Genomic DNA, 17,792 nt, shown 5'->3' with positions numbered 1-17,792 from the left:
AATAATTATGCCAAAGGATCATCTCTTCAAGTGATCTCTTCCACACAAATTCTCCCTCTGATGGTACAGATCATTATCATCTTTGCCTTCTCTGCAACAATTCTTGTCCAGCATAATAATGAAATACAATTTGTGATTTAATAAATTTATAAAGCAATACAGCAATCTAGACTCTTACCCCAAGCACTGGGAGGTGAGGGTGGGGAAGAGAATGAAGATGCTAGTGGAGGATTTAAGGGGATATTCAGCTGTATAGGATGAGGTTTCTGTGAGTTGAATCTTCATCATTACAGGAGTCATCTGTCCAATGAGATGACATCCATTGAAGTATCAACAAAGTGGCAGAAAAATACATTATAAGTTTAAATATGAGAACTTTCATATATAGCTGGCATCATTTCAGTGGCAAAAGTCTCAGATGGATAGAACTGCTTCCAGAAAGACTTTAGCAGCCTGAAGTGATATTCCTAAACCCTATTTGAAGCTTTGGACCAAATCAAAATCATAAATGTCTGCAAAAGTCAAATATAAATCTAGATATATAGACATGGATATAAATTCCTACCAGGAAATGTCTTAAAATTTGGAATTTTGTACAGTCTTTTTAAATAATTGAATGGTGACTTCATCATTTGACTCAGTTTTGTTTTTCAAATTCAATGCTTAGGTTTCCCTCCCTTCCCCTTTCTCCTCCTTCTACTCACCTTTCACATCAACAGGTCTATATGGAAAAAGCTCTGGATTTAGAGTCAGAGGAATTGAATTAGAATGCTTACTTGATTTCTTATTTCTTGAGTCACCATGGGCAATTCACTTGATTTTTCTGATCTTAGTTTCCTCATTTGTAAAATGCAAGAGGTTGAGCTAGAATCTCTAAGGTCCCTTTTCTGCTTCTGTCTTTGATCCTAAAATGGTTCTGTGACTTAATAATCATATCTTTTTTCTATTCTTCGTCAGTCATATACCACCTTGGTCTCTCTCAACCACTTTATAACAAGACATAGCAACATCACTGATACTACTTTTAAAGTGCTATATAAACTGAAAAGTTTTATGTAAGTATCAGTTATCTTTAATTCCACATTCCTCTTCTCTCATACCAAAACCCCCTTTCATTTCTAGTTTCTTCTGCCAGTTAGCCTGTCCTCCACAGTCACTAGTACTTCCAGTCTTGTCTCAAGATGCTTACTAGCTATGTGACCCTTCAAAAGTAACCCTTATTTATAAAATGAGGATAATAATACTACCACAGCATTGTTAATGTCAGTTATTGTAATGCAAGTGTTAGATAAGTATGCTTATTAGCTTATCTCAGTTGAGCCTTCACAACAGCAAGTAATCCTGATACTCCATAACTGATTCCCTATTTCATAGCTGTTTGAAATCTTTTCTTCTCTCCTCAAACTTCTTCCTGCTTTTTCTTTTGAGGACTTCATACTTCACTGAAAAAATTGAGGCTGTTCATCAAGAGCTCTTCTTTATTTCAAATCATTCAGCTATATTTCCCTGTCTCCTCTTTTACTCTGCCCTCACATGAAGAGATAGCCCTTGTCTTCATGACAGATAAGGGGATTGATCAACCCCTGTACACATACCCTCAATCCCATCCTTTTCTGTCTTCTCCAACAGATTGCCTTTACCTTCATGTCTACTCTCTTTTTAATCCCTATCTACTTATTCTCCCTATCTACTGGTATAATGGCTCCCTGTTACCTCCAGGATCATTTATAAAGTCCGTTGCCAGGAGTTTACATCTCTTCCCCAGCTTGACCCTTTCCCTACGTTGCCAACTCTACTCTACCTCTGGACTTCATGCCTTTGCACTGGCTGTCCCCTATTACTGGAATGCTTTTTCTCCCAACCTCCAATCCCTAGAAGAATCTCTGGACTTCTTTTAGGCTTAGCTTAAGCACTGCCTTCTCTAAAAGGCCTTCCCTGCTCCTTACCAGCTACTAGTACCATAGTCTCTAAGATTAATTTCCATATGTTCTATTTATCTTATGATCTGACATTGTCTCTCCCTTTAGAATATAAGCTGGAGGGCAGGGACTAAGCTTTTTCATAGTAAGCACTTAATAAATGCCCCTTATCTCTTTTGACTTCCTTTCCAAAAAGTAATACAATTATGTCCAGTGTCTAATTTGTATTGTCTCTATGCCTTACTCTTTGTGTTTCTGCTGTTAGGGTAGTTTTACTAGAAGTACCATAATGTGGACCTAGCCTATCCTGAGAACTTGCTGTTTTTGGTTACTGCTTGAGAGACTTTTTGTTTTCCATTGACTTACCTTCTGGAAATTCTCTTTCCGTAATATTGCACCCTTTTGTTCTGTTCTGACTCTCCATCCTTAACTGCACTGTAACAATGAATTCTCCCAGGCCAAGTTCTGAAACCTCTGTTCTTCTCTTTCCTTACTTTTTCCTTTCAAAAGATTATGTACTCTTATGATTTTGCTTATTATTTTTATAATAATGATGTCAGTCAGATATATCTAGTCTACATCATTTCGGTCCATTTGATGAGATAAGACTGACACATAATTAAGAACTAAATTGTGTCATAAAGGCTATAAATGCTTTAAGTATTCAAAACATAGGGAGATGGGTGAGCACCTAATTTCCCTCTTCATTGGGATGCTTTCCCTTTTTGTCTTAAGATTTCATTTTTAAAGATTTCTTATCTTTCCTATGCCAGCTTCTCTTTTAAATGATTTTTTTCACTACAGCATCCTACTCATCTTTCTTTTAAACCAGAGGTTCTTAACTGTTTGTGTGTGTGTGTGTGTGTGTGTGTGTGTGTGTGTGTGTGTGTGTGATGGACTCTTTTTGTTGGTGAGGCATAGAGACCCCTTTTCAAAATGATGTTGTCATCTATCTGTTTTTCGTAAGTTCACAATGAAAGAAAATGTTATATTAGTTAGAGGTTAGTGAAAATAATGATATAATTTGGGGGAGGGGGTCCATCCAAGTTCATAGTCTCCCCCCACCCCGGGGTGGGGGTCTATGGAACCCAGATTTAAAACTTCTGCTCCAAACTCTTTGATAACTGCATTTTCAAAACCACAGGTGCATGTTAGACTATACCTGACTTTGTTTTTTATCACGAACTCTAGATGGGGATGGGCATTGTCCCCCTAAGGTTCTCATCATTGTCATTCCAGCATCCAATTCCCCAATAGTCAGAATCAGATCTGGTTGAGAATTTTCCCTCATACTTTCTCTCCTTTTGAAGGATTAAATTTTTATGAAGGCAAGTCAAGAAATTATTAGCTTCTCTGCTTTGGCAGAGAGAGAGATCTAGAAAATGTTTTAATAATTGAAGTACCATTTTTACTATTCAATCAGTAAGCATTTAATAAGTGCCTACTATGTGCTGGACACTGTGCTAAATGTTGGGGTTACCAAAAAAGGCAGAACATAGTCATTACCCTCAAGCTCTCAGTGTAATGGGGGAGAAAACATGCAAGCAAGGTATAGACAGGATAAGTTGGAGAGAAATCAGCAGAGTTAAGGCATTAGAATTTAAGTAGGATCAGGAAAGGCTTCTGTGGAATGTGAGAATTTTTGTTTGTTTCTCAAACTTCTATTTCATTATTTCTATCTCAAACTGTGGGTCTTGACTGAAGGGGTCATGAGTGGAAAAAGTTTAAGAAGCCCTGAACATGCTGTGATGATCAATTTGTTCTATCTTAAGCAGTTGTCCAGATGCCCAAATCTCTTTCTTAGGTACTAACTTCTTAAGTAGCTATTTACTTCCCAAATCAGATTTTCTCTTTTGTATCCCTTGACTTGATGAGTAACAAGTCACTGCCACGTATAAGGCACACTTGGTATTGTTGTTGTTCATTCAGTAGTTTCCATTGTGTCGACTCTTTGTGTCCACATTTGTTTGTTTTTTTGGCAAAGATACTGGAGTGGTTTGCCATTTCCTCCTCCAACTCATTTTGTAAATGTGGAACTGAGGCAAACAGGGTTAAGTGACTTGTCCAGGGTCACACAGCCAGTAAATGTAAGGACAGATTTGATCTCAGGAAGATGAGTTTTCCTGACTCCAGGCCCAGTTCTCTATCCACTTCACTGTAGTAGCTGCCCCTCAGTATTACTAAACATTATTTTTAAAAGGCATTTATCAAACTGCAAGGGAAACAAGTGCCAACCAACAGTTCTGATATTTTTGTTGCCTTCATTAGAATATTCTTTTGGAAAGCACCCCACTTTTCCTAAAAGTTGAGATGTTTTTGGACAGATTAAAAACAGATTGTGGTCAAAAATTTTTGAGAGCTGCTTTCCTCATCTGCCGTTAGTTTCCCTTTTCTAGTAAGTATTTTTTCCTGTAACCTTTCAGAAGAAAAGTTTTAATAAATAGTAGTAGCAGCATATGATATTCTTATTGGGAACAAAATGGCTTTTTTTTTTTTTTTTTTTTTTTTTTTTGCTATTGGTATGACTGGCTACTTTGGACTTCAGGTTTCTCATTTGTTTTCCCTCGCTCTCTTCTCCTGAGCACAAATGGCAGAATCTCAAGAGAGATGGTTGTGGGCAGGCACCCAGGGTTGGGATTCAGAGTGCTGTGAACTTGGATTAGAAGACTTGGCTTCGAGCCTTGCCTCTGTCTGTTATGTGTCACGTGATCTTTGCAAGTCATTGAGTTTCTCACAGCCTCTGTTTTCAGTAAAATGGGAACAATAATAATTAAAATAGCTATGTGACAGTGTTGTAAAAATCGAATGAGCATATGTATTCCCAGTGCTTTTTAATTGAAGTCCTTTATATAAATGCAATCCATTGTTATTGTCATACCTCATCTATTTGCAAGGGTTTCTCTACCAGAACCCAAATATGGAATTATAGGGTTTTAGAACTTAAAGAGACCTCATAGGTCATTTAATTCAATCTTCTGACAAGGAAACTGAAGCCAATAAAGTTAAGTCACTTGCTAAAGATCACTGAGTAAGATATCAGAACAAGATTTCAACCCAGGGCATCACACTGTAAATTTCTTTTCATTATGCTATAAAAATTTAGGGATCCTCCTTCATGAAATTGTACAGATATTCAGAATTTGAAAATGGCAGTTTTCTTCTTCTCTTGATATTACTCAGCAGCCAGTTCATACCTTGAATCAGATGCAAACCACTTTAACAAGAGTTCCTTAGCACTAATTTTGGAGAGTGGGAAAGAATAACCTTCTATCTCAGCCAAAAAACATTTTCCAAGAGGAGATTTAAATAGAAAACTTGATAGCCATAGAAAGTAGTTTTTTGGTAGCCTTTATAAAGTTCAGTGGGAAAATTATTTAGCTTCCTTGATGCATCTATGGGTAACTGTTTCCTTTACTAAAACATTTTTGGAACATTTTTGTCAGCAAATGTTTATTAAACACCTACTCTGTGTGAGACACTGTATTAAGTGCTTGGGTTGCAAAGAATGGCAAAAGATAGTCCTGCTTTTGAGGAGCTCATAGAGTAGTGGAGGAGATAACATGCAAACTATTATGTATGGAAAAGTTATATACAGGATAAGTTTGGGATAATCAGCCAAGGAAAGATTTCCTATAAAAAGTGGGATTTTAGCTGAGACTTGAAAGAAGCCAACACGGTAGAGACAGGTATGAATGACAGCTAATGAAAATACCTGGGATAAAGTGTCTCGTACAAGGAATAGCAAGGAGGCCCGTGTCATTTAAATGCAGAGTACTTGGCATGGGGGGGTGGGGATGAGTGTGAGTTTTAATAAGACTGAAAATGTGGGGTGGGGACATGTTATGAAGGGCTTAGAATACCAAACAGGATTTTATGTTTGAGCCTGGAGGTGATACGGGTGGGGAGGAAGGAGAGGAAGAAGGGTATGACAGGGTCAGAGCTGTGCTTTGGAAAAATCACATTGAGCAGAGATGGACTGGAATAGGGAAAAATTTGAGGCAGGGAGATCAAGCACAGAAGGATGTTGCACTAGTCCAGGTTCAATGAAGATGGGCTGGAGAAAGGAGAAACCTGAGGCAAGGAAACCCAACTAGAAGGTGATGAGGACCTATATACCAGGGAGATGGCTGTCAGAGGAGAGAAGGGGGGAACTATATGTGAGATGCTGTGAAGATAAAATCACTTCTTGTGAACATGTTGGAAATGAGGGTTTGGGTGTGGGTGTGAGAGTGAGTTGAGGATGGTACCTTGTTTGGTATCTGGGTGATGGGGAAGATAGTGATAATCCTGAATAGGAAGAGGTGAAGGTTTGTTGGATATGTTGGGATGTTTGGGAGTTAGGTAAGGTGTCTCTGGGACATCCAATTTGAGGTGTCAGGGCATTGGAAATCTGAGACTGGAGATGAGGTTAATGATAAGTAGAACTGAGAATCATCAGCGTAGAGATGCTCACTGAGTCCATGGGATTTTATGAGAATAAGTAAAAACCAATCAACTGTCAGGGCTGCAGAAAGGTTAAGAAAAATGAAGATTGAGAAAAGGCCATTAGATTCAGCAAGTAAGACGTCATTGGTAATGTTGGAGAAAGCTGTTTTGGTTGAATGATGGAATTAGAAACCAAAATGTATAATTAAGAATGGAGTGAGAGAGGAAGGGAAGTGAAGGTACCTATTGTAGATGGCTTTCTCAAGTAATTTAGCCATAAAAGGGAGGAGAGAAAGGTTTAGGATGATAGCTAGTGAGGATGGACAGATCAAAGGAGGGCTTTTTGAAGATGGGAGAGACATGATCATGTTCGTAGGCATCAGAGAAGCAACCAGGAGAAGGGAGAGAGTGAAGATAAGTGGAGACAATAGAAGGAGCAGTATGCTGACATAACAGAATGTGATACTTTGTACATGTAAATTTTTTTAAAAAAATTTGTGTTGAAATAAGAAGATTAGCAAACAAATTAGGGCTTTTCTTAATATTAAGAAAAATAGCTTTGTGTAGGTTTGTCTTTAGGTACTGTGTAGGCATCAGAAAAATTTTATGGAAATGTTGGGAAGTAGGAAAAAGCCTTTTTACATATAATACTCATATATAGCTATACAGCTATGAAAATTGACTTCCTTTCTGAATCTGTTATATTAATAATGATTGTAGATGGTTGGATTTTAAAAGATGGTAAATAGTTTTAGATTTATTCCTTTGAAGGAATATTGACCAATTAAAAATAAGTTGTGAAAGTATTCTAGAAATGGAATGAAATCTTTACCTTTTTCTCTGTTTTCCCCCTTACCCCCAGTGGAACATCTCCCCTTGCATGTCTGAATGCAATGCTGCACACCAACTCCAGAGGGGAAGAAGGGATTTTCTACAAGGTTCCAGGTAGAATGGGAGTATACACTCTAAAGGTAAGTGTCTCTTGGAGAAATGTTTTCCAGAAGTTTTTGCAAACATTGAGGAGCTGGACTTGAACTTTAAAGGTTGAAAACTGTTATCTCTTATTCATAAATAAGATAACAGGAGTTCAGGTGCTCTTACCAGATTGGCAGATAGATGTCAGCCTGTAAGATGCTTCTTTGAGAAGTGGAACAGATCACTAATTTTGACCTTCCTTATGAATACTGTTTCCCTGAAAGTAAATGAGGTTAATTCATGCCAGTAAGTTGGTTACAAAATTGCGTAATAACATGAAGTTGAATTGTTAAAAAACACAGTTTCACTGGAGCACTAAACTGCTACTAGGAAATAAAAGTTTAGTTTTTATTTGAAAACGCTGTTAGAAGTAAAATTTATCTATGTATATAGCCTCCTTGACACCAGTAAGGTATCAACGTAAGTTTGAGGAAGATCCCATTTTATATTGAATAGACTCTAATGTCTAAAGGCAAGGTAGCAAATTAAAGTATTAGAATATATACATACATAGTTTTTCCTGAATATCTTGCTCTAGCAGTTAATTGCAAACAATGGCCATTGTGTTGATTTTGAATTTTTTTTTTAACAGACCTGTATAAAGATGTGTGGATTACGTGATTGGTCTTTTCTGTCCATTTGTCCTTTTAGCAACAACAGTTCCCTTCCAGCCATCCAGAGTCCTCATGCTACTGTCTCACTGAGAGTTGTGGGCAGCCTAGGGAAGCCTCCTGTGTCACATTACCCTTGTTAACAAAGATTGTAAGCTCTTTGAGTGCAAGGACCTTGTTAGTCTGTAAGCATCTATTAAGAAATTACTGTATGCTAAGCAATTTACTAGTCACTAGGGATACAAATAAAAAGTAAGACCATGTCTGACTTTAAGGAGTTTACATTCTATGGGAATTCTGCTTGTTATTTAAACTTTGTATCTTTACTAAAGAGTGGCATAGGTGCTTTGCACATATTAAGTACTTAATAAATTTTTCTTGAACAATAGAAGTGGCTTGTCCTCTTGTGCCGCTCCCTACTCTGGAGACCAGGGATCTATAGGCATTAAATGGTGATTTATGGTTATGTCTTTTACAGTCCCATTTCACCTACCCACCCTCCCAAGGAATTGAACTCTAGACACTCCCCTAGTTTTCAGATTTTACTATTGGCAATTTATTTTTATTTTGGGGTTTTGGGGGGCAATTTTTTTTTTTGAAGTACACTGGTGATCACAAAAGTAGAAAAGTGAAATAAGAAAAAGAGCCTTGCTGGTCTCTTCCCCCTGCACAGCGCGCACTCCCTTCCCTCCCCGCCATGAGGACTTGTTTGGCTTGATTTTCATGTCTTCACAGTATTGTACTTTCCCTGGTCTCACAAAATAATTAGTGATTATATGATAATAGCTTAACGTTTTACCTTAACTCAAATAATTAATTTAAAAATAAGAAAGTGCTTCTCATCAAGAGTTTCCTTGATGAAATTAATCTCCTTCCTCCCAGAAAGGAAAAACAAATTTAAAAAAAAAAATTTTTTTTTGCTAATCAAATAATCTTTAGGGATTTAAAAAATTTAACTTTGCTCTTTTTTAAAAAAAAATTTATTTTTAGTTTACAACATTAAGTTCCATAAGCTTTTGAATTCCAGATTTTCTACCCCCTCCCCTCCAAGATGGCATGCATTCCAGTACAGGCTGTACACATACATTCACATTAAACATATTTTCACTTCAGTCATGTTGCAAAGAAGAATTATAACCAATGGAATGAACTACAAGAAAGAAGAAACAAAACAAACAAGAGCAAATAGTTTACTTCAATCTACAATTCAAACTCTGTAATTCTGTCTCTGGATGTAGATAGCATTTTCCATCATGAGTCTTTTGGAGTTGTCTTAGAACCTTGCATTGCTGAGAAGAGCTAAGTCTATCAAAGTTAATCATCGCACAGTGTGTCTGTAATTGTGTACAGTGTTCTCCTGGTTCTGCTCCCCTCATTGAACATCAGTTCGTATAAGTCTTTCCAGGTTTTTTGAAGTCCCTCTGCTGATCATTTCTTATAGCACAATAGCATTTCATTACATTCATATACTACAACTTGTTCAGCCATTCCCCAATTAATGGGCATCCCCTTGATTTCAAATTCTTTGCCACCACAAAAAGAGCTGCTATCAATATTTTTGTACATACTGGTCCGTTTCCTACTTGTGTGATCTCTTTGGGATACAGCCTTAGAAGTGGTGTTGCTGGGTCAAAGGGTATACACATTTTTATAGCCCTTTGGGCATAGTTCCAAATTGCTCTCCAGAATGGCTAGATCAGTTCACAGCTCCACCAACAATGCATTAGTGTTCCAGTTTTCCCACATCTTCTCCAGCGTTTATCATTTTCCTGTTTTGTCATGTTAGCCAATCTGACAGGTGTGATGCGGTACCTAAGAGCTGTTTTGATTTGCATTTCTCTAATCAATAATGATTTAGAGCATTTTTTCATATGACTATAGGTATCTTTAATTTCTTCCTCTGAAAACTGACTGTTCATAATCATTGACCATTTATCAATTGGAGAGTGACTTGTATTTTTATAAAGTTGACTCAGTTCTCTATATATTTTAGAAATGAGGCCTTTATCAGAGACACTGGTTGTAAAAATTCTTTCCCAATTTCTGCTTCTCTCCTAATCTTGTTTGCATTGGGTTTGTTTGTACAAAAACTTTTTAGTTTAATGTAATCAGAATTATCCATTTTGCATTTCATAATCCTCTGTATCTCTTGTTTGGTCATAAATTCTTCTGTTCTTCATAAATCTGACAGGTAAACTATTCCTTGCTCTCCCAGATAGCTTATAGTATCAGCCTTTATATCTAAATCGTGAACGTATTTTGATTTTATTTTGGCATATGGGGTAAGATATTGGTTTATGCCCAATTTCTGCCATACTACTTTCTAATTTTCCCAGCAGTTTGTGTGAAATAGTGAGTTCTTATCCCAGAAGCTGGAGTCTTTAGGTTGATCAAACAGTAGATTACTATAGTCATTGACGACTGTGTCTTGTGTACCCAACCTATTTCACTGATCCACCACTCTGTTTCTTAGCCAGTACCATAACTTGGCTCTCTTTAACCCAGAATGAACTTTTTCTCTAAAGATCAAAGAACCATTGTCATTTATTTCTTTAGATCTTGTGCTGCTCTCTACCCTGCTCCCCTGCTTCCAGTGTCAGTAAAGGGAAAAGTTAATGGTATTAAAACCTAGTGTTAGTCTACAAAACAAATATTAGCCAACTTTGCCTTTCTCTTTTCTTTATTCTTGAAAAGATCATGCAAATACGTTTTCCATGAGATAACTTTATCCAGGCCCAATACTCTGTCATATAGCTCTCAAAAATTTACCTTTCTAACAGTTACTTTGGTTAGAGCAGTCAGTAACCCTTAATAAGTGATCTTCCCTTAACTAAAATCCAGGAGATCAAAGCTGTCCTGAGGACAGAATCATTCCGAAGTTGGTTTCTTACCTCTGTATAACTGTGATAGCATCCATTTTTTTTCTGTAGCCCTTCCACTCTGGGGAGAGTGCTCTCCATAGTTTAGATTGTAAGGAAGTTTTGCTATTTTTACCTAGATAGACTGAAGGACTTCAGATAACACCAATAGCAGGTTGTGCCTTTTGGCATGTAGTCTATTGATGACATTTCCCTCTCACACAAAGACTTGTCCTGTTTGACAAACAGTTTACATTTCCCTCTGATACTAGAATATTTGCATAGAAACAGGTAGCTCGATCACATTTGCACCTCTTCACAGTTATTCTCCTTGTCAAGTCTGTAGGATATGACGTGGCCTTATCCATATGTGATGAAGCACCATTTGTATGTAGCCATCCTCCAGAAAGTCTCATATGCACCTTTTGGTGACTGCTGGACTCAACCTTACCACCCCTCATCCTGGTGATTACATAATTACTTAAATGCCTAATGATTTTTTTTTGAGGAAATGCTAGTTTGTTTCTCTAATGATATGTTGTACTTGGTGTACTTGGCAGGTGTTCTATGTTCCCTTCTCTCCACCAGGGATACCTAAGTTTAGTTTTGTAGAATATTTTTTTTCCTTGTGGGGGCCACAGAAACTGGAGAGGTCCTCATATAGGTATCTCTCTAACATTGCTTGCATTTAGGCTCATGTCCCTGCAATTTCCCAGGGTTATCTTAAATGATCCTCTTAAGAAAACTGTATCTGCCTAATGAAGTCAATACCCGGAGACAGATTTTAACAGCTGAAAATTCATGAGAAAAGTCCATTGTTTCGTTTCGATGGAAAAAAACCTTAACTGAAATTGTATGCTGTAATCTGAATCTTCTTTTGCCATTTATGGTTCATAATTTTCCATTTTGTGACAGATTGTAGGCTAAATGTCCAGTAAGAAATAGTATCTAAAAGGGCCAGAATTATAAATTGATGACAAAGTTCACATCTCTGTGTGTGATTCTTTAGGACATGGTTGAACTTTTTTTTTTTGTCACAATTGTGAAGAGCAAGAAAAAAATAATTTATTTCACATTTTTCAGATTATCATTACCAAAAGGGTTTATTCTTAGAAGGATGTGTGGAGGGATGTGAGTCATAAGTTTTTGAAGGATGAAAGAAAGGGATATAGGCATAGATTGTGAAGATTATATCAAATTTTCTTTTGATGGGTGGCTACAAGGTCTTAGAGGTTAGAGTAGGATAATCAGAAATTTCGATTTTCCTTACTAAAACAGTAGGGATCATTTTATACTTTGGACATGACCTTAATAAGTAGCCGCTTAAAATATTTTTTTCCCTGGGTGACAGCTACTGGAGAAAAATAGAATGTCATCACAGCTCTGGCAGTATCCTATTTAAATGCTTTAGAGCTTTTTATAACATAAACCTGGTGACAAACTGTCTGTTGTCTGAGGACCAGCTAGCTAAGTTTGCAAAGGCAGTTTGTCATTAGAATGATGAATTTTACCTCACAAACCATATGCTAAGTTGTTATGAAGGTTTGGACTCTGTTGGTGGAGGAGGTGTCATCAGACAAGGTGGAGCAAGTGGCCAGACCTGTGAAATCAAGGAACCTTTTGAAGTATTGAAGTAAGGCTTATGATCCTGAAGTTCTTTGTATCTAATGAGAATGTTGGTTTTTAATTTAAATCCATTTTTTCTTACTAGAATATATTTTTTTTTTGTATCATCACAGTTTTGTAGTTGTATATGTAAGAATGTAAAAGATTAGCTTTGGTTGAAGCATTATGTTTCAGGAGTCGTATTATTAGTATTCAGAATATGTAATTTTATACCTCTTGTTGGGATGGAGAACTTAAACCCATGTTCTAAATTAGCCCAACTTCCTAATTGCTCCCTCTTTTGTAAGAGTACTAATGATTTCTTTGGTATAGAGAACTTTCCCAGTAGAAAAAATTCTACGAGTACGGATCAATACCTTCTATGCCATTTAGGGTCTTTAGAGAGTTATATAGCAGCAAGGGGTTAAGTGGCTTGCCGAGGCTAATGTAGCAAAGGTGAGACCATTTCAGATCTTCCTAGCTTGGAGCCACCTGACCCTCTGGTAGAATCATACTTCTCTTACATGGTAAATAAAGTGTTTAGTAGTCACTAAATCTAATCTACTTTTCATTTTCAGAAAGATGTTCCAGATGGCGTGAAAGAGCTATCAGAAGGTTCTGAAGAGAGCAGCGATGGCCAGTCAGACTCCCCAAGTTCAGAGAACAGCAGTAGCAGCAGTGACGGTGGGAGCAACAAGGAGGGCAGGAAGAGCAGGTGGAAGAGGAAAGGTAAATCCATCCATATCCAGCTAAGCCCTGAAGGGCCTAGAGTAGAACTCTTGAGAAACAATGTCTTTTAACCCTGTCTTGAGAACCCTCCGTTGTTCAGTTGTCACTAAACAATGTGAAGCCAAACTGTTTTCACTTTTTGGACTTCTGATTTACCAGTTCTTGGCAAATTACTCTCTGCTCCTTACATTTTCCTGGCTAATTAACAGTGTATAGCATAATCTGTTCCCATAATCTGTCCTGCTTTTCTTTTGAACTCTTCAGAGCCTCTGTTTTTGCTCTCTTTGCCAAAGTTAGACTGCTTATTCATTTTTCCTGGTCATTTCTCTCATAATTTTTGGCCTGCTGTTTTAAGCCTTATATGTTACCTGCTTTGGGATTGAGCCAGAAGACTTTTTACATTGTCACCTCTTGGTGCCTGTAATTTGGCTTTTCTGTGATACGCTTTCATTAATCTAGAGTTGAATTTCCATTTTACAAGGTGTCCCTCCTCTTCCTCTTCAGCTACTTGGTAAACATTTCTTAATAAGGCCAAACCTTATTCCCTCTCCTCCCCCCACCTCAGTATGCTGGAACAGTTACTAAACCTAATAGTATTTCTTCACAAGGGCTAGCACAGTGCTATTCCATACAGAGAGTACAGTTTCCAGATCTCTCCTGACTTAGACCTATGTCTTCAGATCTAAGTAAAAGTCTGACTTTGGCTATAGGAGGCAAAAATACTGAGCCTCAGAAAATTCAAGAACACTGATTTTAAATTGATTACTCTTTTTACTATCTTATGCTGCCTTTCAAATTTGGAATTGTTCTGTAAAAATACTCATTTCAGTACCGTGGAAGTGAAATGTTGCTCAAAAGAGCACTAGACTTGTAATCAGAATGCCTAGATTAAAAAGCTAATTCTTTTACTTTGTAGCCTCTCTCTCTGAGCCTCAGTTTTCTCATTAAAAACAAACAAAAAAAAAACCAGGACCTGCCTCACTGTTTTGAAGATCAAATGTGATAATATATGCAGTAACAGTTTATATTTGTTTAGTGATTTATGCTTTACATTTATGCATTACATAAATGTAAGCTATTATTGTTAGGACTTTGAAGATTTGTACATTATGGTCAGCTATCAGTATTAAAAGTTGGAGCCATGTTTCCCTCTGAAGGATTTCCTATTCTGATTATTGATTCAATTGAAGACAAAGGTTGCAAAACAACTTTTAATTAAGCAGAACAGCAGTCAAGAACTTGAGAAAAGGAATTGCTGGAGATTTGCTGCTATTGACAATCTTAGTCATGCCTTCCTCATTTATTTAGCACTCTCCCCTTTGATTCAGTAATGCCATCTCTTCCTCTTTCTCTGTCCCTTTTCTGTCTCTTCAGGATGCTTTTTGCATTCTGTGAGATATTGATTTTGGTCGCTTGATCTTTTCTCTATACCTTTTCCCTTCCTGTTCTCAATTTCTCACTTGGGGATTCATTATCATCTTTATGTGAGTGATTCCCAGATCTTTTCTGTTCAGCTCTGACCACTCCTGGGAGAAAGAGGCATTGTGGGGATAATAGAAAGAGTCCCTCCTCAGCTTGGAGCCTGAAAGGCCTCATTTCAAATCCTGCAACTGTCTGACCTTAGGCAAGGCACTTAATTACTTAATGAGGATCATAATGCCATGTACCTCACTAGGGTTAGTGTAAAGCCTAAATAATTTAATGTGTACAAAGCAGCTTGCAAACCTTAAAGCATTAGATTCCAGTCATGTTCTGAAGATAGATCTTCTGCCTGCATGCTTTGCCACTACCTCACCTCTAACTTGTTGAAAATTAAACTCCTTATTTTCTGCCTCAAGCCTGCCCTACTGTTTTAACTTCTATGTTTTTCTATTACTAACACTGATTTTTCTGATACATCCAACAATCTCTCCCAGTCACTTAGGCATGATATGAAGTATAAATGAGATCATGATCTTTTCCTTTTCGAATCTTTCAAGGGGCTCTGGTCTCTCCTATGTGTATTTTTCTTTTTCCCCAATGAGTTTGAGAGCTGTTTGAGGGCAGAGACTGTTATCTTGTTTCATCTTTGTATCCTCAGCATTTAATCCATTGCCCACAATAGTTTAATAAACGTCTGCATTGAAATAGAGGTCTGAATTCATATTTGAAATTTGAATTCTCTCTGCCTCTTTTGACTAATAAACACTTGACTGAATTCCTAGAACATAAGACAGCAGGGACAGTATGGTAGGCTGACTTACTTGGCAAATGGGGATTTTAAAAATATATATATTTTTTGTTTGGTTGGTTTTTTTGGGCAGGGCAGTTGGGGTTAAGTGACTTGCCCAAGGTCACACAGCTAGTAAATGTGTCAAGTATCTGAGGCCGATTGTGAACTCAGGTCCTCCTGACTCCAGGGCTGGTGCTCTACTCACTGCGCCACCTAGCTGCCCCAATACATATATTTTTTAATCTGATTTGTACCTTACAGCGAAAAAGCACAAATTTAGTTGGAAAAGACTTCTTTGCTTTGCCTTAAAACTCAGATCAGAATCCTAGGATATAAAGTATTTCCAGATAATTTGAGGAAGTGGAGAGTACTAATGAGGAATCTAGAAAGGTTTTCCACAGGAGGCCCCCAGAGTTGAACCTTAAAGGAAGATAAGGATTTTAAGAGCCCAAGCTGTGGAGGGGAGTGCATTCCAAGTGTGAAGGAAAGGCACCTAAGTAGAAACATTCTAGGATCATCAAGCCAGTGTGTGAAGAGCAATTACATGTAAGACATAAGCCTTGAGAGGTCAGCTTAAGACAGATTGTGCAGTATTTTAGATGTCAAGCTGAGGAGTTGGGATTTTGTCATAAAGGCCAAAAGGTATGAAAAATGCTCATTTTGTCCTGACAGACTGTTTGAAAGCACATAACTTTGGTCACTGGAGTATTGCAAGTTGTTCCTTAAAGGGTATGCCTGTTATTGAAAACTTTTAAATAAAATAAATTTTTGATACCTTTTTAAATATTTATATCCATATCCCAGTGAACCTTCTCCAGAACAAAGTCTTACAACAAATAATAATAAAAAAGAAGAAAAACTGCAAAACTAGTCAACATTTCAAAAGTCCGATGTATTCAGTATTCCACATTTATATTCCTCCCAACCTCTACGAAGAAGGGGAAGGTTCCTTCTCAGTTCTTTCTTTGGGGCCGGTTGGGAAATAGCTAAATTGTGGCACATAATGGAATATTATGGCTCTATAAGAAGAGACGAATGTGATGAATACAGAGATGCATGATAAAACATATGGAATGATGCGAAGCCAAGTAAGCAGAGCGAGGAAAACAATTTCCGCAATTATTACAACAAGCTAAAGGCAGAATCAATCAGTAAACATTTATTAAGTGTCTGCTTTGTGCCGGGGACTGTGCTAAACACTGGGGATACAAATACAAACAAAAGACAGTCCCTTCCCTCAAGGTGCTTGCAATCTAATGGGGAAACAACTTGTAAACAAATATATACAAAGCAAGCTATAGACAGGATAAATAGGAAATAATAAACAGAGACAAAGCACTAGAATTAAGAAGGATTGACTAAGGCTTCCTGTAGAAGTTGAGATTTTAGTTGGGACTTAAAAGGAAGCTAGAGAGACCTCAGTAGGAAGAGGGAAAGCATTCTGGGCATGGTGAATTGCCAGAGGAAAATGACAGAGCTGAGAAGTGAAGTGTCTTGTTAGGGAATGAGATATAAGAAGGCCGGAAAGGTAGGAGGGGGCCAGGTTTTGAAGGGCTTTGAATGTCTAACAATGTTTTGTATTTGCTCCTCGAGGCAATAAGAAGCCACTGGAGTTTATTGAATGGGGGTGGAGGTAGGGGGTGGGTGACATGATCAAATCTGCATTTAAAAAAATCACTTTAGTGACTGAAGGCAGGATGGACTTGTGTGGGGAGAAAGTAGAGTAGGCAGACCCACCCACCAGGAGGCTTAGAGCTGATAAAGGTCTACACTGGTCACAGTGTTGGAGGAGAGAAGGTGGGAGAGGGGGCTCCATATTTGAGAGATGTTGTAAAGGTAAAATTGGCAGGTCTTGAAAACAGCTTGGAAATGGGGGATTGAGAGATTGTAAGCAGTCCAGAATGACTCCTAGGTTGTGAGCCTAAGGAACGAGTAGGATGGTGTTGCCCTTTGTAGTAATAGGGAAAGTAGGTGGTGGGAGTGGAAGGGTTTAGGAGGAAAGAGTATGAGTTTAGTTTTGGATATATTGAGTTTAAGGTGATGTCCATTGGTCATCCACTTCTAAATGTCTGAAAAACAGTTGGGGATGCAAGTTGGAGGTCAGCTAAGAGATTGGGGCGGGAAAAGTAGATTTAAGAAACATTAGCCTGGAGGTGATAATTAGATCCTTGGGAGCTGATGAATACACCAAGTGAGATAGTATAGAGGGAGAAGAGAAGAGGGCCCAGGACAAGAAGAATCCTGTGGAACACCTGCAGTTAAAGGGCATGATCTTGAAGAGGATCCATCAAAGGAGACTGAGAAGGAGCAGTCAGATAGGGAGGAGAACCAGGAGAGAGTAGTGTCCTGAAAACCTAGAGAGAAGAGAATTTCAGGAAGTAAAGAGTTTTCAACATATCAGAGAATACAGAGAAGTTGAGGAGAATGATGATTGAGAAGAGGCCATTGGGTTTGGCAA

General features: G+C 37.8%; 1 protein-coding gene across 2 annotated transcripts in view; it reads left to right on the top strand.

Annotated features, from left to right (window-relative positions):
* The window catches only part of ASXL2 (ASXL transcriptional regulator 2), a 183,615-nt gene that overhangs the window by 95,120 nt on the left and 70,703 nt on the right, over positions 1-17,792 (top strand). For both annotated transcript variants that reach the window (XM_036752137.1, XM_036752135.1), the window contains exons 4-5: positions 7,207-7,315; positions 12,972-13,122. In XM_036752137.1, the coding sequence (XP_036608032.1) occupies positions 7,207-7,315; positions 12,972-13,122 (260 nt within the window). The remainder of the gene's footprint in view (positions 1-7,206; positions 7,316-12,971; positions 13,123-17,792) is intronic.

The sequence above is a fragment of the Trichosurus vulpecula genome, chromosome 3 (assembly GCF_011100635.1).
Source record: "Trichosurus vulpecula isolate mTriVul1 chromosome 3, mTriVul1.pri, whole genome shotgun sequence".
Classification (NCBI taxonomy): domain Eukaryota; kingdom Metazoa; phylum Chordata; class Mammalia; order Diprotodontia; family Phalangeridae; genus Trichosurus; species Trichosurus vulpecula.
This window is presented reverse-complemented; position numbering and strand designations above follow the sequence as displayed.